We start from the raw sequence: 27,553 nt of genomic DNA on the forward strand, positions 1-27,553 counted from the left end.
TTAAATTAGAGGGCGATGCATGCAGTTAAAATGATATATTTGAATTCTTGATTGATTTCCCCATTGAAGCTAGTCCTATAAAAAAGGCAGCTCACTGATGGGCTTGTTAACCAATTTAGGCCGGGAAATAACTAGTAAGTAAGTGATTCCACAGATGTGATTATTCTCATGCCTCAGTGAAGGGACAGACTGACAGCCTTAAAATATGCTCTATTTTTAACTTATCTGCAAGGCCAAATAAATCAGTAACTCCCTACGGAAAGCCACAAAATCGCCATTGCATCCATCCCCTCAGGAGGCTGTGGCTTTGGGGGTGGATGTTTTGGGAGGAGCGCACGTCCATGGAGCGCTCAGGGTTAGCTCCGCATTTCAGTAAAGGGCTTCAAAGTGGGCGCAGCATCTTAAAAAATAGACGTATATGATAGTACATGGCCGGTGGCCCAGAGCCCGGTCACAAAGTCCCCTCCTGATCTGTGCAGGATACCCACAGGCGGAAATTAGAGCAAATAGGAACCCAGAACCTGCACCCCCTTTATCAAACAGCGGGACCTCCAAGTGCTGAAGGCACAGGACTTTGCGGGATCTCAGCAGGGTGCTGAGAGGATCTCTAGCCAGATGCACTGGCTGGGCTGGTAGAATCGAGAAACCTCTTTCAAATGCGAATGAAGTGTTCTCAGCCTGGGAGGGACCAGGTGGGTTTGGGCTAATGTCTCAGCAGAGCTGCCAGGGCCAGAGGTCTCCAACTGAAGGACTTGTGGCTCCTGCCTTGTGGGTGTCAAGGTCCTCGGGCCCTGTTAGCAGGCTAGTGTGCAGGGACACGGCACGCACGGGGTGTCCCAGCGACCCCCGCAGGGGAGCAGGAGCCTGCACAGCCCTGCGCACGTCCCTCCTCGCCCCACCCTGCCTGGGAGTCCTGGCTTCAGGAACACGCGCCTGAAAAGGGTGTCGGAGCTCTGGCTGGTGAAGACCGTGGGCCACACGGGTCTCTGTCTCCCGCGAGTGGGCAGCGTGTAACGGGCGTTCCTTTTCCCACATCGCAGCTACGGCTGACCAGTCAGCGGCGTCCTTCGAAATGGAAATGTCGCAGACCGGCTTCAGTGCGCACTACTCACAGGTATGTTGACCGCCTGAAAATGAAAAGCTTTTTTTTTTTTTTTATTTCAAGAAAATCAAAGACAGTTCACGAATATATTTCAAGAACATGAAATACATACTTTTTGAGGCCTCCTCCTCAAACCGGTACCCAGGCATGGGCATCACACGTGTGACTTGCGGTCAGCGGCCTGCGCGGTTGTGCAGCTGTGGTGACATCTCTAATCCAAATAGGAGGATGGCACCCGCAAGCGACCCAGTCGGAAAGCAGGTTCCCCGCCCAGCTCGCTGCATCGCCGCAATAATTGCGAATCTGCTTGAGGCCCACCTTGTGTAGCGCTTCCATCTGGCGAAGTGAAATACTTCATTTGGAATGTTTGCTAATGGTACAGAACAGATCTTTTTCTCAGGGTTAACATGTGCAAGCGTTTTCCTTTGTCGTTGGCAAAAGAACAGGCACCAGGGTCCCTGCAGAGGCACAATGACATTTCAGGGCGCGGTTGTGCCTTGGAGCCCAGGGCCGGGCACTTACCCGGCCTCCGCATCTCCTTCTGTCACCTGGAGGTGGCGATACTGGGGTCTAGCCCGCACGGTTATTGCGAGGGGCACGCGAGTTCCTGGGCCTTCAGCACTTGGAGGGGCTCCTGTCGCGTGCTTAGTGCTGTGTAAGGGTTTGCTCTTACAACCGATGCCACAGCACTGTTTTCTGTTTCTGGGTCAGGAGTGGGTCATGCTGGGAGCCGTAGGAGCCTACGACTGGAACGGGACGGTGGTCATGCAGAAGGCAAACCAAATCGTAATCCCCCCAAACACCACCTTCAACGCGGAGCCCACCAAGAAGAGCGAACCGCTCGCTTCCTATCTAGGTAAGAGTGGGACGTCATGCATTGGAAGTGACTGGATTTTAATTTTGTTTTTGTTTTTAGCATTGTTTGCTTATGTTTATGTTGGCTTGCTTAACACGGTGCAGACAGATCACAGCCAAGAGTCAGTGGTTTTGCAGGGCCTGGGAAAGTCTCCGGGTCTCCGAGCAGCCGCAGTCAGAATAACAGCATCCGGGAGCCCTTCCTCCTCAGAAGTGCTGTCTGGTGCTGCGAATGCTTTAGCCTGCCGTGTGCCCTTTCTGAGGTCTCCCTGTGTCTGGTAGTCTCTTTAATTTCAAGAAGAGCCTTGCACCTGGTGGACAGGAAATGAGGCTAGAATAGGAAACCTTGAGCCAGCTGATACCCTAAAACTCAGATTCCTATTTTATTTTATCGTGAGAAAAACTACATAATATTTACTCTTTTAACCAATTTTTAAGTGTATAATATATTACTGTTGACTCTCCATAGTCTCTTAAATATCCTCTCTCATTAGGATTTTTTTAATGGGTCCTAATTTTGGAAAAGAAAAATTTTAATTGTTTTGCCACATGGCTACTTCTTTAATAGTTCTATTCGATAAAACAAATGTTGACGTTAAACCCAGTGACGCGACATCGGCTCATTTCCCACAGACGTGCCTGGAATGAGGAGGTGTGTGTCTGAAACCACCTCTCTCTAGACCTGTACCAGGCAGGGGCGGCCCAGGGGCTACCCTGGCCTCGTCTATAACTAACTGATCTCAGGGAACAGTTGGAAGGGCCTACGATGACAAGGACCCTCTAGGTCTGGCTCCCCAGCTCTTGACTCACTCGGCAAAGACTCTGGAAGTGCCTCTTCTGCCCCAGGCATGGTTCCTGGCGCTGGGGCTGCAGGGGCAACGGAAACAAGCTCCCCCCGTGCCGGTGGTTTAGCACGTCGCCATTCCTCCTGACCTTCGCGTCCTGGAGGCGAGCCTTTTTCTTCTCCTGGTTTCTTCCTGTTCCAGAAGGCAGTACCAGGCGTTTACTGGTAGGTCCATACATCTCCTAACCCGGGGGCACATGTTAAAGCTGTGAAGGCAACGAAAGTGAAGAAGAATACAAGTCCTAGGGAATTTTAGATAAATAAAAATATATAATGGTACGCGGCAGCCATTGTGTGAGCACTGAAACCCCCTAAGACACATTGACATGCACTCCTGAGAGTCTGGGCTATTTCTCATTTAAGTCCTACCAGCTTCTGGCCTGGTTAGAGAGCAGCTAGAAGATCCGTGTGTTGTTCTAAGCATCACGCATTGCAAAAGAAAATGCCCAACTGAGGTGTGTCCACGGAAGATTATCTGAAGGATACAGGTCTGGAAACAATCGGCTTCTGCCTGTCCCTCTCCCCCAAAATGTGAAGAAAATGATTATTAGAAAATCAAAGGTCCACCTGCATGTCTTTTAACTCTTTGGAGGATTGTGACGTAAAATGAAGTCATTGGGCTTAAAATGCATATTGAGTTTTAGCATTAAAGGAGATCTTAAAGAGGATAAAGTAAACCTGTAATTTTCCAAAGTATGAAACTGAAGAATAGAAAAATTATGTCACAACTACCTGTGGCGACCTGAAGCTAGAATGTAGGTCCCTTGATTCTGATTCCAGTGTTCATTTCACGACACCGAATGCCTGATTCTGGGTTGACCAAGGAGGCCCTAATAAATTACAGGCGACTGCAGGGTGCCACACACGGAGTATTAGTAGGGGATAACCAGGTAGACAAGGTGCGTCTGTCCCTGCACTGAAGAAGCTACATTTTTGGATGAGCGGTGACAACCATGAACCAGTCGCTGGTAGTGTGAAGTACACTGTGTCATCGAACGCCTGAAAGACAAGACAGGGTTAGATTAGACAGTTTCCAAAGGCTCATCATATTCTAAGATTCTATGGGACTGTTTTATGGGAGATACTTTGCAATCAAGAGCCAGTTAAACCTGAGGCTCCTTGTCATCCTGCCTGGAAGAATCATGGGACATTTATTCTCAGGAATAATGGTGGCATATAAATTAGCATAACTTCGGGAAGGTCACTTGACAGTGTGTATACAGAGCCATAAAAACGTTCACACCACATCGACCCTGAAGTTTTACTTCTCAGACTCTAAGCTGTGAAAAAACTCCAGTTATTTAAGAATACCCACTGAGCAATGCTTTTCTTTGTGATGTTATTTATGATGCCGGGGGAAATGGTGTATCCTAAATGTCAGGAAATATGGGGAGAGCTACGTGAATGGTAAATCCACCTAACAGAACATTATGCACCCATAAAAGTGAAGATTATAAAGCTGCTCGTGTGAGAGTCAAGACTTCCAGGGACGAGGGCACTGGGGGTCCAGGGACGCGCTGAGGTCACAAGGCTTTGGGTTTGTTTTCTGACGCAGCCCTTAGCTATGACTCTAGGAAAGTTACTGTAGTCCTCAAAGCTTCAATTTGCTTATTTCTAATATGGAAATAATTCCTGCATATGCACAGTAATAATATATATGTCTGTACACTTTGGATTGGTGGGGATTGTAAGTAATACCTGTACGGTGCTTAGTTTCGTGCCTGACAGAGAGTGAACACTCCACAGGCGCTGTCCAGCGTTTCGGTGATATGGAATGTTACACAGCAGCCATTCCTCCCGCAGGCGCTGTGGTGCTAGGCAGGCGAATGACCCCACAGACGTGCGTGTCCTAATCCCCAGGCCTGGGCTCTGGCAAAGGGACTGTGCAGATGTGACGAAGGACTTTGAGAGAAGACGTTGTCATGGGATGGATACCCACTTAGCCTCAGTCTAATCCCACGGGGTCTTCAGCTCGGAGGAGCTCTTCTGGACGTGGCCGCAGGGCTCCAGGAGGACTGGAAAAATGGTCAGAGGCGACCCTCTTGGCTCTAGGATAAAAAGACCACGTAGGTGGTGTCCAGAAGCCACAAAGAGCAGAGAAATGCGTCCTTCCCACCCAAACGGGGATGCCAGCCCAGGCCGACCTAGGTCAGACTTTTAACTTCGTAAGATAATAAATTCGAGAGGTGTTGAGCCGCCCAGTCTGTGGTAATTTGTCACAGCAGTGATAGAAAGCTCAGAAAGCTCATGCGTGCGTATTATATATAATACAAACAGTAGCTGACCTTAGCACCACTGTGAATTAGTATTGAGTGTGTACAAACTTAAAGACCTTGCAGGAAGTCCACAAGGATGTGTGTGGCATTGTCAAAGGGGAAGTTCACCCATTTTAATTAATAACATTACAGGATTTTTGGTATACTACGCTGTTGTTGTATGATTAAATTCTTGATAAACAAATATTCTTAGAGAATCCTCAATCTATTATTCCAAAAAAGCTTGGGTTAATGGCTGCATAAAGCAGACCTACAGAATTCACAAAGATACCTGAGCAAGCAAGGAAAAACTAAGAGAACCTTCATTTCAGAGCAGAGCAACCATAATATCTGAGTCCCCTCTGCTCAGAAAGGAAGTCTGGGAGTACGTTGTCTACACTGTGCTAACATGATGCTTTTTCTGTTTTCAAAAACCGTTTCGTTAGCTTAGTCACAAGACATTTTGCCAATATAAAGCTTAACACTCGTATATGTAAGATTTCCTTTAAGATAGAAAAGCGCCCGGGAAGGAGGTCAGGGGAGAAAAACAGCTTTTTTTCCCTTCAACATATTATTCTAAATCTGAAATGAGGCTTCTGAAATGTTTCCTGGTGTGGATTGCAAATTAAGAAGAGCTGGAGCATGGGGCTATCAGGACCGCAAGTTGTTAGACTATGGAAAAGATTATGGAGAAAGCAAAGAGGTAAATATTCTGTTAAAAAAAATCCCATCCTGAGCAACATTAGAAAGAAGTAGGAACTGGGGCCGCTCCGGGGACAGCCAGGGCCCTGCTTGCAGTAACCCAGGGACTAACTGCCTCGGCCCCATATGCGCTTGGCAAGCGTGTTTCGCGGCGAGAATCACCGCAGAGCCTGTTCCGGGCCCCTCCTCCAGCTCGACGATTTCTAACCCAGGGAGACAGCGCCAGCGAGACCGAGGGATGGGAGGCAGAGGCGGCGCCCGGGCCGATGCACCTGCCGGCGCCCGCCCGCGGCCAGGACGCTTCCTGGGGGCCGGTGGGCACCGCTGGCGGCGCTTCCTCTTGGGAAGCCCACGCGCAGGCTGCGCCCGCAGTTTTCCTTCCCATTTCGTGCCTTTCCGTTTCCGTTTCCTCTCCTTTCCTTTTCTGAGAGCGATAGTAAGTGTAAACGTTATACTTATTTTCCGCTCATTAACATGGGCCCGCACCTGGCCTTCTTTGCCCTCCCTCTGCATTGTCTTTAGGCGCCGCCCCCCACCCCCCCCCCCCCCCCCCCCCCCCCGCCTCCATTCAGCAGCGACTACGGGGCCACCAGGGACGGTCCCCGCGAAGGTCCCGCTGATACGCGGCGGTGGTTGCCAGGTGCCGATCATCAGAGTCCGCGCTCTGAGCCATCCGCAACCATAAGCCTCGAGCATAGTTCACACTTATTTTTAAAGGTCCTTGTATTAGTTTGCATCTCTCATTCTGAAAATTAAAAGGAAAAAAAAATAGGCAGGGTCCCCGGACGCGCTCTCCTCCCGCCCCCGATTCCCAGCCGGGTGCCCCATGAGCCCCAGCGGCGTCCCATCTCCGTTTTACTTTCGCGTAAACATGACCCTACCATTGTGTTGTTAAGCAATAGTCTAGTTAGTGACATAGAAATGTGGCACATTATGGTCTGGAAAAGAATAGTCTGCTATGTATAATAAGTTTTAGACACTCAAAGGAAGATGAAATGAGAATGTGAGAAAAATATTCATAAGGAAGGCAGGCCGGAGGAATTATGTTTCTTTAGCACTACTTGTAAGAATAAAACACATTTTAGTACAAAAATCTGTTTCCTTATCAAAATATTGAGGGGAAAAAAGTGGAACTATGACCTTATGTTGAAATACTTGGTAGGTAAATTATCAATATGATCTTTTTCTCAGTGAGAAATGCCATTCTGTGACATTTTCAAAAATAATCTGCTTTCTGCTCCCATGGTGGATGGTGAGAGTTATTAGAACACTTCTTCCTTCTGTACAGTTGACATCTGATGGGCATCATTTTTATTTATTGATTTAGCTCTGTTATCTAGAGACACAAAAATACAATTCTTCACTCAGAAATTAGTAATAATTTGTTTTAAAGATTCAATTTAAAATCCTAAAGGGCATGAAAGCCCAATTAAAAGGAGGAATGATTAAACATGAAAAGCTGTTCAAGCTGACTTTTTAAATTTTTTTAATGTATTGATTTTTGAGAGAAAGAGAAACATCAGTCTGTTGTTCCATTTATCGAAGCACTCAGTGGCTGATTCTTGTATGTGCCCTGACCAAGGATCGAACCCACAACCTTGGTGTACTGGGACAACACTCCAGCCAACCAAGTGACCTGGCCAGAGCCAAGCTCACTTTAAATCAAACAAATGCAAATTAAAATCACAGCAAGTCACTTTTATTAGATTATGTTTAGCATCTTCTAGAACATCCACAACTTAATAATAGTAATGATACATAGCATTTGGAAGAGTTTGAAGAAAACTCTTCTCTCCTTTAGTAGTTGTTCATGGAATTAGTACAAATGTACCAGAAACAATTTGCCAAACACTGTAATAACCATTAAAAATTGTATTCACTAAGCTAGTCCTTGAAATTTATCATCAAAAAAATCCAAAAGGAAGAAAAAACTTAAATATTGAAAGATATCTTTCCAGGCTTAAGTATAATACCCAAAAATTAAAACCACCTAAATGTTACCATTCTGTCGGGGAATGATCCTGTGGTACAATGCACACCTCTATGCTTTAACTCAGAGAAACCAGCTTCAAGCATTTAACAGTACAATTTAACACCTAGGCCACAACACGGGAAAGTCTTGCATTTGCTAGGATTCCAATTATTTAAAATTATTAATTTCTGTAGCACAGAGACACATCTGTCCAGATGAGAAAAAAAATGATTTATTACACAGTGTTAAATTGCAATGGCAAGAGTTTTTGTGAGTTAATTTCTTTTCCTGTCATCGTTGTTATATGTGCCTTTAAACAAAGGAAAACTGAGGTAGGGGGAAAAATACCTTTTTAGGACAAAGCACTTGTGGTAGCCAATCAGAGAGCACACTAAAAGCTTCTATGAAAACAAACTTATCTGCATTTAAATATACACACATTTATTTTTTTTTTTTAAAAAAAAAGGAGATCTGTGTAAAAACATAAAAGTGATTCTCCCAACCACCGGAAGGGGCTCTGGATTCAGTGGGTGCAGGCTGTAAGGGGTCAGCGCACATCCCTGGTGTCTCTCCTATGTCAGGGTACACAGTCACTTCCGCCACCGTCCCCGGAGACGTGCTGTATCTCGCGGGCCAGCCCCGCTACAACCACACAGGCCAGGTCGTCATCTACCGGATGGAAGGTCAGAACGTCAGGATTCTCCAGACGCTCCGTGGAGAGCAGGTAAGCTCGGAGGTTATTGAAAATTAATCCATTCTTACTCTGCCTGTGTACATTTAACTGCCTGCTGCCTAAACTGGAAAGAAAACCAGTACCCCGTCCCCCCGCCCCGGCATTTCACCTCCGCTGGGAGTGGGCCCGGCCTTCGGGTCCTGGGTCCTCCGCCTCAGGAAGACTTCAGTTGGGTGGGGATGGAGCCAAGACGGACTGATAACAGCCGTAGATATAGGGGTGCAAACACACATGCCAGAAAAGAGAGGGGAAACATTAGGGGGTAAGGTTGACGGTGGATCAGGCCGTACATTCTGGAGGTGGAAAGGTGGTTTTCAGCTCAGGTGGGTGCAAAAGGTCTTGATAAGGGATGAAATCGGGCACGTCTAGAAGGGAAGTCAGAAGCGGGTAGAAGGAGCAGTGAACAGGCCAGTTGAGGAGACTGGGCCCTGCTGGTGGGAGGCATTGAATGGCAGGCTGGAGAATCAGCATTTTCTCCCGGGGGCAACTGGAAATTATTTGTAGCCTATGAACTGGAAAATATCTCATTCGGCAGTATGGACTCTAAGGTGAAACCTGCCGCTCCCTGTCGCGATACGGGTCAGCCCCCCAGGACGTGCGCTAGCGCCCGCGTTCACACCGCCACACGTACGCGCGCCCTGGAACCCTGTCCAAACGCCTTCTGCTGCTTGTCTCGTTTCCTTTCCTTTAAGAAAACATCACGGCAGTGTGACTGATCTCTTCTGATCAGTGGAGAAGAAGGGGTGGGGGGGCATCTAAAGGGACTCGTTTCTCTCGGGCTGTGGCATCTCCAACGGCCGTCCCTCCAGGTGACACATGACTAGTCGTCAGCCTCCCGCCAGCGCCGGCCGAGCTCTCGGGGGCACCCGTTTCTGTCGCTCCCGTCCTGCGCCGCCCGAGTCTCACGGGCCCCCGGATTGGTCTAAGCACAGGAAATGCAGGGTTTCGGCTTCCTCCAGAGTCTCTGGTGGTCATCAGGCCGTTTGTTTGGATCTCTCTGTGTCCCAGATCGGCTCCTACTTCGGCAGCGTTTTAACCACAGTGGACATTGATAAAGACTCTCGCACTGACGTCCTTCTGGTGGGAGCCCCGATGTTCATGGGCTCCGAGAAGGAGGAGCAAGGGAAAGTGTACGTGTACGCGGTGAATCAGGTAATGGGGGCGGAAAGGGCGGCGCCTGCCAGGGGAGTCTCTCCCTTCCTTTTAATTTCAGCTCAGTAAGGTAGTTCTCATTTTTCACACCCTTTGGAAAAGGAAGCCGAGAAGATTTCAGGAATTCTAATGAAGTAGTTCCAGCTATGGGATAGTTTCTGCTTCGAAAATGTGAACTTTTTTTTTTTTTAAACATAATGTATAGGATAAAAGTCAATATAAATCTCACTGACCAGCCAAGTCAGGTCGCAGGCGGCCACTCATGGGCCCTGGCCTGGAGGTGACCGCTCCGGGGAGGCGGGGGATCTCACAGCAGTGGCCGCAGACACCCTGGGCGCACCGCCCTGGTCTTTGGATGCTGCGCTGGGCTGGGCTGAGATTCTGTCTCCCGCTCCTGACTTTAGACATTTGTTAGGTACAATAATTCTCCATTTCTTCACTGGAAGAGGTTTTATGGGGGGGGGGGGTGTTGGGGAGCTTCCTCCCATCACCTTTTTTGTTCCCTGTACTGTTTTCCCCTTTTCCCCAGAAAGCGTGTTCCTGTCCATGGTTGCTAGTACTTCCTGGCCTTCCCTAAGCTTTTGGCTGTTTTCACTCTGGACAGGTTTGGGAAAATTTTGCTTTTGAACAGAGTAAATTTTCCCTCTAAGAGAGAGTCTGTAGAGACTTTCAAACAAGCGCACTGTTGCACGAAGAAAGGATAGTGATGTGAACTGAGGATTTCAAAATTCAGCTCTTTTGCTTTAAAAAAAAAAATGCTGTGAGTTATACACTCAGTTGCATTAAAAAGGAATCCATTGAAATCCTCCACTCGTCTTTCCCTCACGTCTATGATCTGTTCTTTAAACTCTCTAGCTTGGCGCTGAGCTGGGCCGAGCGTTTCAGAAATTTTACGAACGTGGCGGCAGTTGATGTCCAAGTGGCCTTACTAGCGCCGATGTAGTGAGCCCTTGGAAAATCCCCCTCGGCGGCCGGCGCGGTGGGCACCCGTAAACGGGCCGTTTCTCTTTCTGCCAGACAAGGTTTGAATATCAAATGAGCCTGGAACCGGTTAAACAGACGTGCTGCTCGGCTCTGAAGCACAACTCGTGCACGAAAAAGAACAAAAACGAGCCGTGCGGGGCCCGCTTCGGAACGGCGATCGCGGCCGTGAAAGACCTCAACCTGGACGGGCTCAACGACGTGGTGATCGGCGCGCCGCTGGAGGACGACCACGCGGGCGCCGTGTACATCTTCCACGGCAGCGGCCGGACTCTGCGGGGGCAGCCGGCGCAGGTGAGGCCGCGCGGGGGCCCGTCGACGCCAGGCCTCGGGGGCGGCCTCCTGGGCGCTTGCGTGTCTGTCTGCTGACTCTGCTGAAGATTTCTGCTTCTCTCTCATCTTTAGAGAAGAATTACTTTGTATTTCATCTTTTTATCTAGCTTTTCCTGTTGTGTCGCAGGTCTCCATAACCTGATTTTTTGAAACGGTAAAAAAACAAACAAAAGCACCCAAAACAAAGGAGCACTTTTTAACACCGCTGGCGGACAGGTGCAGTACAGCTGATCCAAAGCAGGGAGGGCCGCTCTCTGAACGAGAGAACGCCAGTTAGAGGATTGTGCCAATAAAGATGAGATTATCGGTTTTATAGCCAGGATCCACATTGTTATAATAAAACTGTTACATTCATACTTATGAATTAAATTGGAATATATTTTCAGCAAATGAATTTAAGTTTCCAAAAGTTTATCATTATCTCATAAGTAATCCCTCTTGGGAAAAAAAAACCCATCTGAATAATTAGACTTAACCTGCAGGGGGTCTCTGTTGCTCCTGTTCTAAACTTACTGTTAATTAATGGCTCTAACCCACAAGGGTAATTTTTTTTCCTATACGAGAAAAATATAAATTTCCAGAAGTGCTTAATGCAGTAGAAAAACAACACTATCGTTTTTAAGTAACCGTAGTTAAGCAGTGGACAATTACTTAGAAATAAAATGGAATTCACTAGTTGGTAGTTTGTATAAGAAAAGAAAATCGGGACATGGATTCCTTTTACCTTTGATTGTTCTCTTCCATGCTGTGCTCAGCGGGATTCTCACACCTGGTTCGTGTGTGGAGGAGCTGGGCTGAGCTTTTCATGAAGTTACCAGGGCTCTGGTCGGGAAACAGCAAAATGAAGGGCGCCCCCTGCGGGCAGCGCCGCCACCGCTACCCGTTTACCCAGTGGTTGGTTTCTGTCCACGGGCACAGTACTATTCACTTTCCCGGAATTCCGGGGCATGAGGGAGCCCGGCTGTGCAGGACAAGTCTCCTCCGTGGGTGCTACCACTGTGTTCCTTCTGCAGTGACCCTGCAGATTTAGTGGAGTGGCATTGGCCATAAAAAAAGAAAAAAAGGAAGGATTTTAAATTATTGATAAATGGAATAGAGTTGTCATAAGCGATCGATTTTGTAAAATGGTGATAAATCAAGACACAGCTTTAAACAACAACAAAGAATGTTAGAGTTGAGCTCCTTTAATCATTGGCAGAATGTTTTCCCAAGGATAAGCGAGGATAGGCTCCCTCATTTCCATGGCAGCCCGAGGTGCTGCTTGTATGTAGGGTTGACCCCGAATCACACAGGGTGAACTCGTCTAGAACCAAGGATGCAGGTGTCTCCTGATTTGCTTGTGGGAGGAAAAAAAAATAAGGAAATGGACCCCAATGAGCCACACACATTTAGGCGTGAAAAATGTTCCATTTGGTTTGTCTTATTTGGCTTCTTCATTGATCATTTGTAAGTGGAAAATAGGAGGATGAGAAAACCCCAAGTTCAGGGACTATCTGTCTGTCCTGTCTCCTTACCATGGGGCTCTGTGAAAATAGCATCAGCTGGAACCAAAACTAAGTCGGGAAGTACAGGTGGCAGTCATGGCGCGTGGGGATGTGCACGATCCGGCCCTGGAGAACTCCGTGCTCTCCTGCGCCCTCCCCACGCAGTGGACGCCCGTGAGTGGGAGGGAGTCTACTGCGCCCTTGGCTTGCAGGACAGCCTTTCACAGACTGCGAAGATGACTGCTTGTTGCAAAATGCATTTGATGGGGTGCGCTCTCCACACCCGGCCCCCAGTCCGGTGCGCGAGCTGACCAGGCCGGTTCCCGCTCCGCGCGGCTGGGCGCTGTGTCCCCAGGTTCCCGCGCCTTCAGGTCCTCCGCGTCCTGGGGCTGCCCGGGAACCGAGGGCAGAGCCAACGCCAGTGTTTCCCTGCGGGGGCGGACAAGATGACGTGGTGTGGTTTTTCCTTCCTCTCTCTGGTGTCAGGAACCCTGACGTGATTTTGTGCTATAAAAAGAATATCCGTTGGGAGCATCTGGGTGATTTCTCTTGTCTCCAGATGAGGGGCCTCGTGGGCCGCTTTCCAAAAGTTCTTTCACTTTAATAGTGTGTTAACCAATCCAAGTTCTCAGATTTATTTAAAACCGTTTTAGAAGACACTCTTCTGACATAGAAACTCTCGGCTGGGGTTTTCACAGCGTATTCCATCCGGCGGCGACGGCGAGACACTGAAATTCTTCGGCCAGTCCATTCACGGAGAAATGGACTTAAACGGGGACGGCCTGACGGATGTGACCATCGGGGGCCTGGGTGGTGCTGCCCTCTTCTGGTACGTATTTTAATAGCACCCAATAAATCGGCCGTTTCACCAGCAGTTCCAGGGGATGATCGAAGCTTCTATCATACCAAATATTAATTTCCCGTTGTGCTCCATTATTCAGATAAAAATTATGCAGTTTGGTAAGCTGGGGAAGTCAATAAGTAATATTAAAGGGACAAATACAATCGACCCTTAATTTGTGGAACCTTAAAAATGCCTACATCCCCAAATTAATTTCAGTTAATTGTAAAATCCTAGTCCATGGCCAAATACATATATTAATGTCATTTTATTTATTAATAAAATAATTTATTAGTTAATAGCATTAATAACTCTACTTTTAACTAGTTAAAAACAACTTCAAAATAGGTTCTATTTGAAAAAAAGGTGGTTAAAAGTATATGAAAAATAACATTAATGAGAATTTTGTATGATAATTTTTTAAAATGTTACAGACTTTCTCAAGAAATATAGAGGAAGAATTTAATAAATGAAAACTATATTTATGATATGAACCTCAATGGAAAGTTCACATGCTGATTCTTTTAAATTGACTATTGACTTAATGTAAATCAGGTGAAAACAAATTTCAATGGTCATTTTTCCAAAAATGTTTCTCGAAGAGTAGTTAAAAAATACTGGGAAAAACCGAAGTGAAGATAGAGACCTGAAAATTGATAACTTTGTTATAATCTAAGACAAAACTGAGTCAAGTAAAAATTGTATACTAAATCATACACAGATAATGTTAAAAATGTTAAAAAATGTTTGAGTTATACATATAAATATATATACACTTGCTATACATATAACTACATATACAGTTACTATATATATATAGTAAAACTATATATACACTTGGTATACATATAACTGAGGTCTGTACAGAAGTTATCCAGACATTTAATATGAAAAATAGAGACATTTATTGAGCAAGACATAAGAAACCATTGTACAGAGGACAAGGACGCCTCCGCCCCCCTCAAGCAGGCACCCTGGGACCTCACCCAGTTCTCCCAGTCACCATCAGCTGCCCCATCGTATTTTCCTGAATCTCAATGACAGTGTGAAATCTCTCCCCTTTCAAAGGTGATTTTAGTTTTGGGAAAAGCCAGAGGTCACAGGGCGCCACATCTGCGCTGCAGGGGGGCTGAGCCACCTGGGTGGTTTGATGTTTTGCCAAAAAACTGCTCAAGACGTGAGGCACGAGCCGGTGCATTGTCACGATGAAGCTGCCAGTCACCAGCCGCCCATGGCTGTGGCCTTTTGTATCATCTGAACAGTTTCCATGGAGGAACGTTCAAGCTTCACACAAAATTTGATGCAGATGCATTGCTCCACTTGATCAGTCATTTTGAATGGGACGGCCACACAGTGCACATGCTCATTCAACAGCGTCTACCGCCGCCACTGACTAGTACAGTGAAGTTGTCATTGTTCACACGTGTGCATTCCAGTCCACTCTCCTTAGCTTCCAGGTTACATCGATGTTGTGCAAACCATTCTTTTTATTATTAGCAATGGCTGGACTCTTTCTGGACAGACTTTGTATATATACACTTGCTATACATATAATTATTCATACAATTACTACACATGTAGCTACTTATACATATAACTCTACATAGTTATTATACATATAACTATGTACAGTCGCTATACCTATAACTCTGTATACACTTGCTGTACATATAACTCAAGAGAAAAGTAAACCAAAACGCCGTGCCTAGGAAAGGAGAATGCTAGGCAGCAAGAGGCTGTGACCTCGGAGAAGACTCCCTGAAACCAGAAATCACCGATGTGAGGAACAAAGAGTACATACATTTTGTTTTTGTTTGAACTGTTGATCTCAAACTCAATTACCATGTACACCTCCTGGATACATGGGAGATACCCAGGGAAAATTGAGTAACTCCCCAAGGAGGCTTAGGGTTCAGGCTAAGCACCATTTAATAGGGGAAGCGCTGGACTCTCAGGGGCAGCGGAGGCTTCCTAGGGAGAGGAGCCGCCCTAGGAGACTGGGTGGAGGCGTGACGTCAGGGCGGAGGCGTGTCTGGGCGTGGTGCGCGCCCCGGCCCGCTCCTGTGATGAGCGGGTGCTCCCTGGCCGTGGGCACCCCCAGGACGGATCTAGGACAGCTGTGGCCCTTCTGGAGGGCCTGTCCTCAGGCAGGCGAGGGCGTGCCAGGAAAGCCCTCCTGCATGTCTGAGGGCCCGCAGCTCCAAACAAGCAACAGACGAATGCAGCGCATGCAGGCACGGTGTGGCCTGAGCTCCTTCCATCAAAGCTGGGGATGGCGCACTCTGCTCCCTTTTATACACAGGAGCCTAAGATGCTTCCAAAGCAACCGAGTGTCCTCAGGAGGCCAGATACAATCTCGTTTGTGATAAATTCACCAGAGAAATGGAGTGGGGAGGGCCCATGTCATCCACGGAGGACCACCCCCTCCGATGCGCTCGCCCTGGACCCCCAAAGGACAGCATTCTGTAGTGCAAACACGGGGGAGTGATCACCATCGTTGATGCGTTTCTAGGTCCCGGGACGTGGCTGTCGTTAAAGTGACCATGAATTTTGAACCGAATAAAGTGAACATTCAAAAGAAAAACTGTCGCATGGAGGGAAAGGAAACAGTATGCATAAACGCCACAGTGTGTTTTGATGTGAAACTGAAGTCCAAAGAGCACACTGTTTACGAGGCTGGTAAGTGCGCTGCAGGCAGCCCACGCTCGGCGGCAGGAGGGCGACGCAGTCGCCGCAGCCGGCGGGGCGCCGTGTTTCCCTGGCGAGAGGTCCGCGCAGCCCGCTCTCCGGGCAAGCAGGTGCAGCCGCCGACGAAACCCCCGCGCGGAAGGGACGGGCGGTGGAGCCCAGGGAACCCCGAGCAGGCGCCAAGATGGTGGCCCCCCCATCCCAGCGTCCCCCTGGAGCGCCACACTTCCTGTAAACGGTCGGTGCTTGGAGAATAAACAGGAGAGAGAGACAGACAGACAGACAGAAGTGGGGAGAGGCCATTCAGAGATAGCGCTTAGGAGCTGGGTCCCCTGCGCCCAGCGACGCCACGATCTCGTGGAGAAGCCCCTGGGCCGCTGCTGCCCTCTCCTGGCAGGGCTGGAATTGCAGGGGACAGGAGCAAGGGGCCGGCCACTGCCCCGGCCCCTTGTCCCGCTAAGGTGGCCCTCGTCCTTGGGAGCCTGACAGGCAGGCCCATCCCAGCAGCCCGGGGGTCCCCCTCCTCTCCGCACACATGACTCTCTGAGGCTTTTTTCCCCCTAATGATATTGAAATATGTCGGAGTCAAAACTATGAAGGCCATTGGCTGCAGAAGAGCAATTTACTCTGCAAACCAAATATAAGTGGAATGAGGGAAACATTAATCTCTAAAATCTATTTTTCTTAGTGTGCTCTGTGTGCATATTTATGCCTTGCAGTAGTCCTCCGACAAGAACAAATGAGGTATCGGAATGGGAAATAATGATTTACATTTTCATATGTAACATTCTTTCAGTTTTATTTAATTTCTATAGAGTGACTAAGTGATCGAGTAAGAATTGTCACCTTCATCGAAAGCACAAAGTTTAACTTGCTATCCTTATTGCGGTATGCTTAATTTATTAAACATACTTCGTAAGCTTAATTTATTACATCTTCTGAGCATAGTCTAAAATGACACTTTTTATTAAATAGGTAAAAGTGCCATTAAATTTTTTTTTGTCTTTATTAAAATATAACATAATATTCTAAGCAAGTAAATCCAGTAAGAAAAGGCATGGTCAGGAAATTAGGTTATAGGTAAGGGGGGTGTGTGTGTGCATGCATATATAGTACAGGATAAGTGTAATTAAACATTCAGAGTATAGTGAATGTGCAAAGCCATTCCACAGAGTGCCTGCAGGCCCGCTGCATGCCGGTCGGTAACCCTTGCACTGTGGCCGTGTCGATACACCAAACAACAGAAGCTTTACGTTGACTGATTGCCCAAGAGACTTTTCTATCATGCTAATTTAATAAGCTGGGTCATATGAAAATCACTCCAAAAACATTTCCGTCCATTATTCTTTTTTTAATTTTCCCAGATATGCAGTACCGTGTCACGCTAGATTCACTAAGACAAATATCACGAAGTTTTTTCTCTGGGACCCAAGAGAGGAAGATTCAAAGAGACATCACCGTTCGGAAGTCCAAATGCACTAAGCATTTCTTCTACATGTTGGCAAGTAAATCATATATTATAGCTGCCTTATTCCAAATCAAGATGAGAGCATAGATGTCTTATTTCAAGTCAGTCCCTTCTTTCTGGTTTTATTTCAAAGTGCCCATCATGAAATAAACTCTGTTTGTTCGCTTTTATCAGAAAGTCACAGGTATGATTTCCTAATTTCCAAGTACATCGTATAGAAAAAAACTACCTTTCGTCTTCCTGCGTGTGTTCTCAGAGAGCCGTGGCTTCGGGAACGGCAAGGCAATAAGAAACCTGTCTCTTCCTTCTTACGTTCCTCCAACTGGCAAGCCTGTGCTTTCTGCCGGCCTTGCCCATGAAGTGCGGATGATAAAAGATTCCATGCCCTGAGCAGCACTGCTGGGCCACGCGCCGTCTGTGGCCTCTTCTTGGCCTGAACCACCCTTTCATTCTTTGACTTGACACTGAAAGGGAAAACACCTGGTATTTTCATCCTCTGCAGGCTTTGTGCTCCCTAAGTTTCTTTCTATTTTGGTGGTTGGGTGAGCCTTGGAAAGCAAATTATTCATCTGTAGAAATAGCTGGTGAGCTAATGTGAGCCGTTTTCAGTGTGTCTCATTGGGCCACGATGTATATAAGGAGCGCTTCCAACCGAGGGCAAGAGTTTCTTACATATTTGCTTTAAAAAAGAAACAAGAACAGAATGGAGGTAATGAGAAAACACAGATTCTGAACCTTAGAGACTTTTCCTCGGTGATTTTCATGTCACTATTCCCCATGACATATGTCAAAATAAACTTACTCTGTCAACACTGAGATCGATCTATGATCAGAAAAGAACACTTGGAGTTGTCCCGCCTACGGGAGTCCTTCGGGGCTGACATCCAGGGACTGAGATGGGGGTACAATGGGAGAGGCCATGAAGTCAGGCGGACACGGCTTCCAGCCTCATGCAAAGCGCAGTAGTGTGTATATGTCCAAACTGCGATATCTAGCGCTTGTATTAAAAGGAATGAGCTAGTTGCCAAATTCCCCACAGTCTTTTGGATCTTCATGGATACTTTAACATTTGTTCTGGACTCAGCCTCGATGGACTTTGTATCCAGGTGATTTTGGCGAAGTTGTTCAGTGTCTTACAGGTTCAGTTTTTCATCTATGAAATGACGTGCATAATAGTGACTCATCTTGGATGACTATGGAAATAATTCTCAGTAATGTGTATAAAGCTGCTAGTTCTGGACAGGCCATAAATGGTGTTGCTACTGCTGATAGCCTGAAAAATATCGATCGTATTAGTGTTATTTACATGTCTTTCACCTTATGTAAGTCTTACAATTCAAGATAGATAGCCTATTGATGAAATGCAACTCAATTTAAAAGACGTTTGCTCCTCTGAATTGGGAGACTTTCCTAGAAGTACTGCATAGTGGTTTTTAGCTCGCGGTCTCAGGAGAAATGGCGTTGTTATATGCGTGGCTCCCAGTGGCCCATCCCGCCACGGCGAGGCGTGACACGTCCCATCTCTCCAGTGGCCCCTCGGAGGAGCCGAGGTGGGTCAGCAGGCCATCACCTGGGGCCTCTGCGTTCCTGCTGTGGCCCTTGTCCAGGGACAGGGCAGGCCGTCCCCTGCAAAGCAAAGTCGGAGGAGGCCAGACGTCTGATCAGGTGCCCAAGAATGTTCCAGCAGGGCTGGCCCCCAGGGACAGGAAAGGGAAGCCCTATCAAGGTCAGAACGTCCAGGAAATATGATACCAATGATGTGTTCTGTTTTGACCTCCAGGACAAGCATGACTTCCGGGACTCTGTCAGGGTGACCGTGGACTTTAATCTTATCGGCCCGGACAATGGGCCCATTCTTGATGATTCGATACCCAATTCAGTACATGAATACGTAAGTCATTGTTCTTTTACTTTGGAATGTCTATTTGTGACTATATTGAGGAAAAACTTGAAATACATAAACAGACACACACACGCACGTATGTAATTGATTGAGGGGTGTATGTGCATGTGTGACAGGTACGACACATTCCAGCAGGCACAGACACACAGCTCTAACTCAATTACGTCTTTTTTAAAAAAGGTCTAGATGGTTGTCGACTTTTCCCAACTTTTTTAAACTTTCAGTTATTGGAGTTTAAGGGAACTTATAAATGACGCCCGTTCTATCCCTCCTGAATTCAGGACCAGTTCGAAGGAGGGCATGGGCTGGCCGACCGCAACGCCCTTCCATCACCCATGAAAAGTAGCACTTGGCTTGGTTTGTTGGAACTCTTCTAGGTATAATGTAGCGTCTAACACCTGTATGGAAAAGAACGAACTGCTTTCCAAACTTCCCAAAGTCTTTTGGATCTTAATGGGCGCTTAAACCTTTGTTCTGGACTCAGCCAGGAAAGAATTTGTATCCGAGTGACTTTGGCAACGTCCTACTGACCCAGACTCAGGCCGCAGATAACCGAGTGGCCCCGGCCTGCTCAGCGGGCCAGGCCCTCTCCACGGGGCTGCCTCGTCACACGCGCAGAATGCCACTGCCCCTCGGGCAGAAGGGACAGGCAGGGGCTGGCCCCTGCCCAGCCAGGTGCTGCTCCCACATTCTGGGTCCACGCCCCAGCCCCGGGAAGGAAGGAGAGAGCCCGGAGAAGGACGGGGACTGCCCCCCGCAACCCTGCGCCCCACCCTGCCTTCCACTCTCCTTCCTTCCTTCCTCCCTCCCTCCCTTCCTCTCTTCCTCCCAAGTCGCTTTGTTGAGTGTCTCCCACCCAGCGGGTGGCAGAGCTGTGGGCCAGGGCCAGCAAACACGGATTCGGCAGTCCTTAGAGGGCGGGCCACGCAGCAGGGCGTGGGAGCTCCCGAGGAGCTTCTGCCTGGCTTGGGGTGTCAGCGGGCACGCCCCGAGGTTAAGGCTGTGGGATACGTGATCGTCTGTCCTAGCTGGACGCATGGAGGGAGCATGTAAAGGGTCTGAGGCATAAAGAGCAAAACTGCACTCACCTCGGCAGCGCAGCTGAAGGCGAAGGGCAAGGCGATGGTGAGGCTGGTGGGGAGGCGCGGGCAGCTGCCAGCCGGTCGTCCTGCGGGCCCCTGCGCAGAGGTCGGACGTTTCGGAAGGGCCGTGGAATGCCGCCGTCGTCGGTGGCTGGGCTTGGTTCCGTGGTGGCTCTGGGCTTATATTACGTTGAGGATCACTCCGGCTGCAACGTGGGGGGTGACCACAGGACAGTAGGTGCAGGGGACCAGCTGGGAAGCTGTCCCTTTAGGTCAGGGAGGAAAAGAGGGTGGCTGGACCGGAGGAGGAGGTGGGAACAGAGAGCGGAGAAAGGATTCGGGAGGTATGTCGGGAGGGGTAGAAAGGGCAGCCCTTGGCGATGAATTGGATTGAGGGGGGGCTTCGTGAGAGAGAGGGGTCACGGAAAGCCCCCCGCTGTGTGGCTTGACCATCTTCCACCCTCCTGACTGAACACGGGCACGTTCCTAAGTAATGTTGGATTCTTCTGAATAGAACAGCTCCTCATTGGAGTGAGTGTTAAAGTGCCCTCATAGATTTAGGCCTCCAAGTGCCTGACTTGAGTTTCTGCGACCCTTCTATCCTCGCAGACTGAAGCCAGTGAGACACATCCGTGGAAACGGTGTGCATTCTTTAAAGGACGGGACGAATTTCTATGCAAAAGTCAAAGTTTACTCATTTCCCCTACAGATGATAGGGTCAGACAGAAGCTGTCTGATGATTCCTGCCGCGAAATCTGTCCTCCCTAAGAGATGCTCATTTGTCAATATGTCTTTTCTTTCATTCAATTAATGAGAAGCTAAATTTTGAAAAGTGCTCCCCTGGGACCATTTCAGATTCCCTTCGCCAAGGATTGTGGGAACAAGGACAGGTGCATCTCGGACCTCGCCCTGGAAGCCTTGACCACAGAGCAGAGCCTGCTGCTCGTCCGGTCCCACAGCGACAAGTTCAACGTCAGCCTCACGGTCAGAAACAACGGCGACAGCGCCTACAACACCCGGACCATGGCACACTATTCTCCCAACCTCATTTTTTCAGGAATCGAGGTAAACTTTCCGTTTTGCAACCCTTTGTTCTCAGACTCATGGTCTATTGAACCTACTTTTCACACTACTGAACTAGTTACTTATTAGTATGTTGATTTTTATAAGAGAGCACATTTTGTATAAAATTCATACCCTCGAATGATGAAAACACTAAAACATTCTTGAGAGCTTTTGTTTTGATATAATTCTTTGGAGACGCCTGTCTCTTCTTGGGTTCAAGATAAGGGAAGGATCTCCGATGTATCACAATGAGATTCCACAGAATCCTTAAAGCGCTGCCGTTGAGACTGAGTCAAGAAAAGCTAAAGATAACAGTGAAGTCAAGGCGCAGAGAGGGAGCCACGCCGGTGTGGACCGGAAACACACCTACGGCCGGAAAAATCAAGGTTCCGTTCCCCGCTGGCTATGTAAAGTCCTTACGTAGACGAGAGAGTTGTGTGAAATGACTGTCTCATTGCCATTCCAGCTTTTAAATTATTTTGGCAGAAACCTGTAGCTACATAAGACGCTATCTCGGGAATAATTAGCACCCACTTTGCTTTTAGTTCTGATTTCTGAATGAATCTCCTGGAGTTAAAATTCTGTGTGTATGCATATAAATTAATTATAAATGAATTGATCATTTTAACATTAGGCATCTTAAAAGCCGATACACTTACATACTATTAAATTCTGTTGTTCAGTTCCTGTGAATTCATATTTTTACTGGTATTTTTCTCCATTTGTCAAGAGATCACTTAGTAACATGACTAAGGTTTGCAAAAATGCCCTGTATTACGACCCCATATTCTCGGTTAAGAATGTTAATTACAAGTCCAAACGGGCACGGCGATGACGAGAGGATGTTCCCGGTGTCGCGGTGCCGCATCCGCCGCTGCGCTCAGGGCCGGGGCGCGCGAAGGCGGCAGCGCGTCTCCCCCGCTGGGGGCCGCAGTGCCCGCAGCCGCCGCAGCAGCTGCCTTCCTTGAGCCTGAGAGCGACGACAGCGCTTCGCTTGTTTGATGCTCAGAGATTCCTTGCGAGGAGGTGTGACGGCAGGGCGGAGGCTGCACAGCACGCGCTTTCCCTGCGCGCTGTGACCTTCCTCTAGGTGCGTCCCACAGGCGATGGTGCGTTGGTTAACCTGGCAGCCTGCCAGTGCCGTCGTGTGACGTATAAAATAATGATTCTCATAGTGAATGGCATTTTACATCCAGCGAGATGGAGCATAACGAACCCCACGTGACAGAAAAGCAGGACTCTTGACAAGGACAAAGCTAAGAGCGGTGGAGGCAGGGTTCAAACCCCCGTGGCCTGGGCGGAGCCCCACTGCCCTCCCCCGCTGCCGTTCCCCGTGGGCTCCCACGTGCCAGTGTGGCCCGTGTGACTCTTCACCCAGCCGCCTATGCACCCTGTGCGGTGGGTGCTGTGGGTTCTCCCACCTCACAGCGGAAGATCCAGACAGAACCATACGATGTGCTCTCTCCTTCCCCCAGCCGCGCCCGTCCCCCGCCATTATAAGCGATGTTTTCAGGTGTCCGCGGGCTGTGGGGACAGGTGACCCCAGAATTCTGGGACTTTCCCAGTCACAGCAAGACAGAGTGCAAGCACAGCTGGGAAAATTCTCGAAAACCAAACTCAAGGATTTCACCTGCACGTCGGCTCTAATTCTGTTTCCTTTCTTTCCCTAGGCAATCCAAAAAGACAGCTGTGAATCCAATCACAACATCACATGTAAAGTTGGATATCCTTTCCTGAGAAAAGGAGAAATGGTGAGCAGATTATACCAAGTACACGTAGCAATGGGATATGAAAAATAATATGCTCAGTGCCAAATATAAATTCCTTCTCGTGGTACTTTAGGGCGGTGTCGGTGAAGAAGATTGAGTTTAAACTTCGAGCTCTTGGAATCGAAAGGCAGTTATTGCATGAGCCAAACTCAGACACCAAGACAAAATTACGAATTTATGCTAGAAAACTTATCTGACAACATGGAGCTAGAAAATTCTCATATTGAGGTTGCTATGGGGTGGTCTTTTCCAACCTGTGGGAAATAGAACTTTTCAAACAGGTCGGTTTAGGGCTTCGTATAGAAGCTCTGCTGTCGTTTTTCTCTCCCTTTGCAGTAAAAGCCTCATTGAGATAGAATAGTTCATATACCATACAATTCACTCATTTAAAGTGTATGAATCAATGGCTTTCGTATATTCGCCAGACTGTGAACTACGCAAGCGTCACCGTGATCTGCATCGGAGCATTTTCACGTCCCCAAAAGGAACCCTGTACACATGACCAGTTACTGTCTCTTTTCCTCAATGCTTCCTCCCCAAACCCCTGACAACCGCGGATCGGCTCTCCTTCTCTATGGATTTGCCTATGCTGACATTGTATATAAATGAACTCGTCCCATCTGTGGTCTTTCGTGATTGGCTTTTCACTTAGCATAACGTTTTTAAGGTTCATTTATATATCAGTAGTTTATTCCTTTTTACTTCCAAATAATACTCCATCGTGTGACTGTATCACCTTTTATTCACTCATTCATTCATCTGTTGATTGGCATTGAGGTTGTCTCTACTTTTTGACTACTACGAATGATCCTGCTGAGAATAGTTGTGTACAGATTTTGGTGTGGACATATGTTTTCAGTTCTCTTGGGTGTAAGTCCAGGGATGGAATTGTTGGGTTATATGGAAACTATGTGTCACAGTTCAGGGAACTGCCACGCTGTTTTCCAAAGTGGCCCCCACACCCTGTCGCCTTCCGACCAGCAATGCATGAGGGCTCCAGTTTCTTTGCATTGTTACTGTCTGTCTTTTTGATAATAATCCTAGTGAGTGTGAATTCATACCTCATTGTGGTTTTAATTTGCACTTCCTAATGACCAGTTCTATTGAACATTTTTTCTTGTGCTTATTGGCCATGTGTCTATCTGAATGGAAATGTTTATTCAGATCCTTCAGCTATTTTTTCATTGGGATGTCTTTCTATTCCTGAGTTGTAAGAGCTCTTCATGTATTCTACGTTCAAGTAGCTTCTCAGATAGATTATTTGCAACTATTTTCTCCCATTCGGTGTGTTGTCTTTTCACTCTTGATGCTATCCTTTGACGCATAAAAGTTTTTACTTTGATGAAGTCTTATTCACTCTTTTGTCACTCATGTTTTTGGTGGTGTATTTAGGAATGCTTTGCCTAATTCAAGGTCACAAAGATTTACTCCTGTTTTCTTCCAAGAGTTGTATGGTTTTAGCTCTTACATGTAGGCCCGTGATCCAGTTTAATGAACTTTTTTGTCTGGTGTAAGGCAAGAATCCAATTTCTTCCTTAGTCCGTGGGTTTCCGGTTGTCCCGCACCATTTGTCTAAAGACTTGAATTACCTTGGCACGCTCGCCGAAAATCCGTGATTCTTGACTCTTAATCATATTCCATTGACTGCTATGTCTATCTTTATGTCAGTACCACGCTGTTTTGATTATTGCAGCTTTGTTTTAAGTTTTAAATTAGGAAATGTAAGACTTCCAGCTGTTTTTTAAAATCATTTCCATTTGTACTTTAGGATCGGCTTGTTATTTTCTGAAGTTTGGTAGGGATCACAATGAATCTGTAAATCAATTTGGAGAATATTACTGCCTTAAAAATATTGTCTTCTTATCCACAACAGTGGGATGTTTTAACATTTATTTAGAGTTTCTTCAATTGCTTTCTAAAATGTTTTATAGTTTTCAGAATATATGTTTTGTACTTACTTGGTTAAATTTATTCCTAAGCATTTTATTCTTTCTGATATTATTTTAAATAGAGTTATTTTCTTAAACTTATTTCCAGGGATTTTTATTGCTAATATATAGAAATAGAACTTGTTTTGAAATATTGATCATTTACCCTGCCATCTTATTGAAATTATTTATCAGTTCTCATAGTTTTGTAGAGGATCCCACAAAATAGTCTATATACAAGATCCTGTCATCTGCAGAGAGAGGAACTCCTTCCAATCCAATACCTTTCATTTCTTTTTCTTACATAATTGCCCTGGCTAGAAGCTCCTGTAGTAGTTGAAGAGAAGTGAAGTAAGCAATTTCATTAAATATTAAATATATTCAATATTAAAGACAATGTGTGTTTCCATGGAAAGCAGAGAATAGTTACCTCACTTAATGATAAACAAGGTATTAGCATATATTTTCATTGACAGTTACTTTTCAGTATAAATATTTGCTCCTCCATTTACTATTAAGTGAGTGATGGAAACATTTAATGAATCAAAGTGATTCAGATAGGAAGATACTTTACTAACTTGACTTTGACTTAAAGAAAAAAGAGAAACATTATCGCCAGTATGTATTCCAACTCTCCCATATCATAATGGTTTATAATATAAGACTTCAAAATAGACCCCACTAGCCTGACACACCCCTGTAAACACTATGAACTCTGGGGTGGACATCTGGAGAGAGCGGTCACATATCCATGATAAGATCTTTTAGCTTTTCTTTTTGCAAATGAGAATTCAAAAAGGCCGTTCCTTTTAATACATGTAGCATGGTGACTAGTGTTCCAGGAAACTATGAATCACAGTAATTATCATCAAATTCAATAAATCTCTTCTGTGTCCATTTCAGTTTACAGAACTAACAAGACACACCAGTTTATTTTTGGAACCTCATCGTAAAGTCTATTTCTTGACTATCCCAAATAAAATGTACTGTGAAATTGAATTTCTTCTGTGCAAATCTATAAAACACACTTCACATTTCAAAAAACACACCCATAATTCCGCTAATTTGACATGGAAATAAGGAATTTTGATTTTTGTCTACTCTGTTCCTTGACCATTTTAATGAACCATGGAATTATCTAATTTTCTCAAAGAATATTGCCATGCTTCACATTATACTCCAACCATTAGAGACATTAATTACAATCCTAATCACTTATTAACCATGTCTTTCTTCCTTTAGCAATTCCTTCCTGCTTAGGGCAAAAGCCTAAATCAAAGTGCCTCACGTCACCAATAGTGAGATGGGGAGATAATTAGGATATTTTGCAACTTATTCTTAGATGGGTTTTACACTTAAAATACACTTCAGTTTTAAGATCTCGATTTATAGTTGGAGCATCGCAGGATCAGGTTAATATGCAATAGGTAGCTTCTCTCCAGCCCCGCTCCTCTACAAAGGCCTCCCCTAGGTCTGCAGCCTCGTCAGGAGCGCCCGGACTTCCCCGCCCGGGCGGGTCCGGGGACCCGGGGAAGGCAGGAAAACGGCCCTTCACTGACCGGCCCTGGCAGCCTGGCCCTTTGTCCACTGTCATTCCAGCCCGCCCAGTGCAACCTCTAGCGGAACTGCCATTGCCATTTCAAAGCAAGAGGAAAACTGCAGAGCTAAGGATTTTTAAAAGAAATATTTTTTAATGTAACTCAAGATATAAGTGAAAGAGGAAAACACCAAACAAACAAACAAAACCCTCTGCAAATAATGTAGCACAACGATGCGTGTCTCGTGACCCACGAATTCTAGTTATCCCTTCTGCGAGTGGTGCCTAAATTGATTAAAAGAGCTTTACATATCAAACTCTGTCCTGTCCAGCACTTAACTGCAAAGACAGAATTTTAGTAGTTTTCACTGTGCATTTTGGACCATCTGTATTGCTGGCCCAATTCCAAACATGGCACAAACCAAGGTTAGCTTGGGGAATGGAAAACCAGGTTTTATAACGGTTGTGAGGGCTCTAGGCCTGGATCTCAGCTGCTGGCCTGTGCCTTCCAGTGAATCTAGTGTCTGGGCTGCCTGTGGTGTTGACGAAGAATCATGCCTCACGAAATTCACGTATATGCTCAGGCGGGTATATGTATCTGGTGTCAGCATAGCAAAAATGCTTTCCAGCTTCTCTGAGATGTTATTTTAACTATGCAAGCTGTTATAAACACAGCTCACTACTTTTTTATAGTTTACTTTATTCTCAACAGCCAAGTCTTTTATTGTGTTTTACTGTGTTGTCGTTGTTCCTTAAAGCACCAAAACTTCTTTACACGATCAAATTAACAGCATCAAGTATCTTTTCCTCTATTTTACAATACGTATTTACAGTCAGTTGCTGATATTTGAAGATTTAT

The 27,553-nt window shown here is 46.5% G+C and overlaps 1 protein-coding gene across 1 annotated transcript in view; it reads left to right on the plus strand.

The window, feature by feature from the left end:
• The window catches only part of ITGA1 (integrin subunit alpha 1), a 139,317-nt gene that overhangs the window by 93,751 nt on the left and 18,013 nt on the right, over positions 1 to 27,553 (plus strand). Inside the window, exons 11-21 of the mRNA XM_054575364.1 lie at positions 1,041 to 1,114; positions 1,814 to 1,958; positions 8,312 to 8,454; positions 9,472 to 9,615; positions 10,633 to 10,890; positions 13,112 to 13,242; positions 15,767 to 15,933; positions 17,307 to 17,443; positions 19,191 to 19,301; positions 21,251 to 21,460; positions 23,131 to 23,211. Coding sequence (XP_054431339.1) covers positions 1,041 to 1,114; positions 1,814 to 1,958; positions 8,312 to 8,454; positions 9,472 to 9,615; positions 10,633 to 10,890; positions 13,112 to 13,242; positions 15,767 to 15,933; positions 17,307 to 17,443; positions 19,191 to 19,301; positions 21,251 to 21,460; positions 23,131 to 23,211 — 1,601 coding nt within the window. The remainder of the gene's footprint in view (positions 1 to 1,040; positions 1,115 to 1,813; positions 1,959 to 8,311; positions 8,455 to 9,471; positions 9,616 to 10,632; positions 10,891 to 13,111; positions 13,243 to 15,766; positions 15,934 to 17,306; positions 17,444 to 19,190; positions 19,302 to 21,250; positions 21,461 to 23,130; positions 23,212 to 27,553) is intronic.

This window comes from Pteronotus mesoamericanus, unplaced genomic scaffold, assembly GCF_021234165.1.
Source record: "Pteronotus mesoamericanus isolate MK-2021 breed Mesoamerican mustached bat unplaced genomic scaffold, CSHL_Meso_final contig_29, whole genome shotgun sequence".
NCBI classification, from domain to species: Eukaryota; Metazoa; Chordata; class Mammalia; order Chiroptera; family Mormoopidae; genus Pteronotus; species Pteronotus mesoamericanus.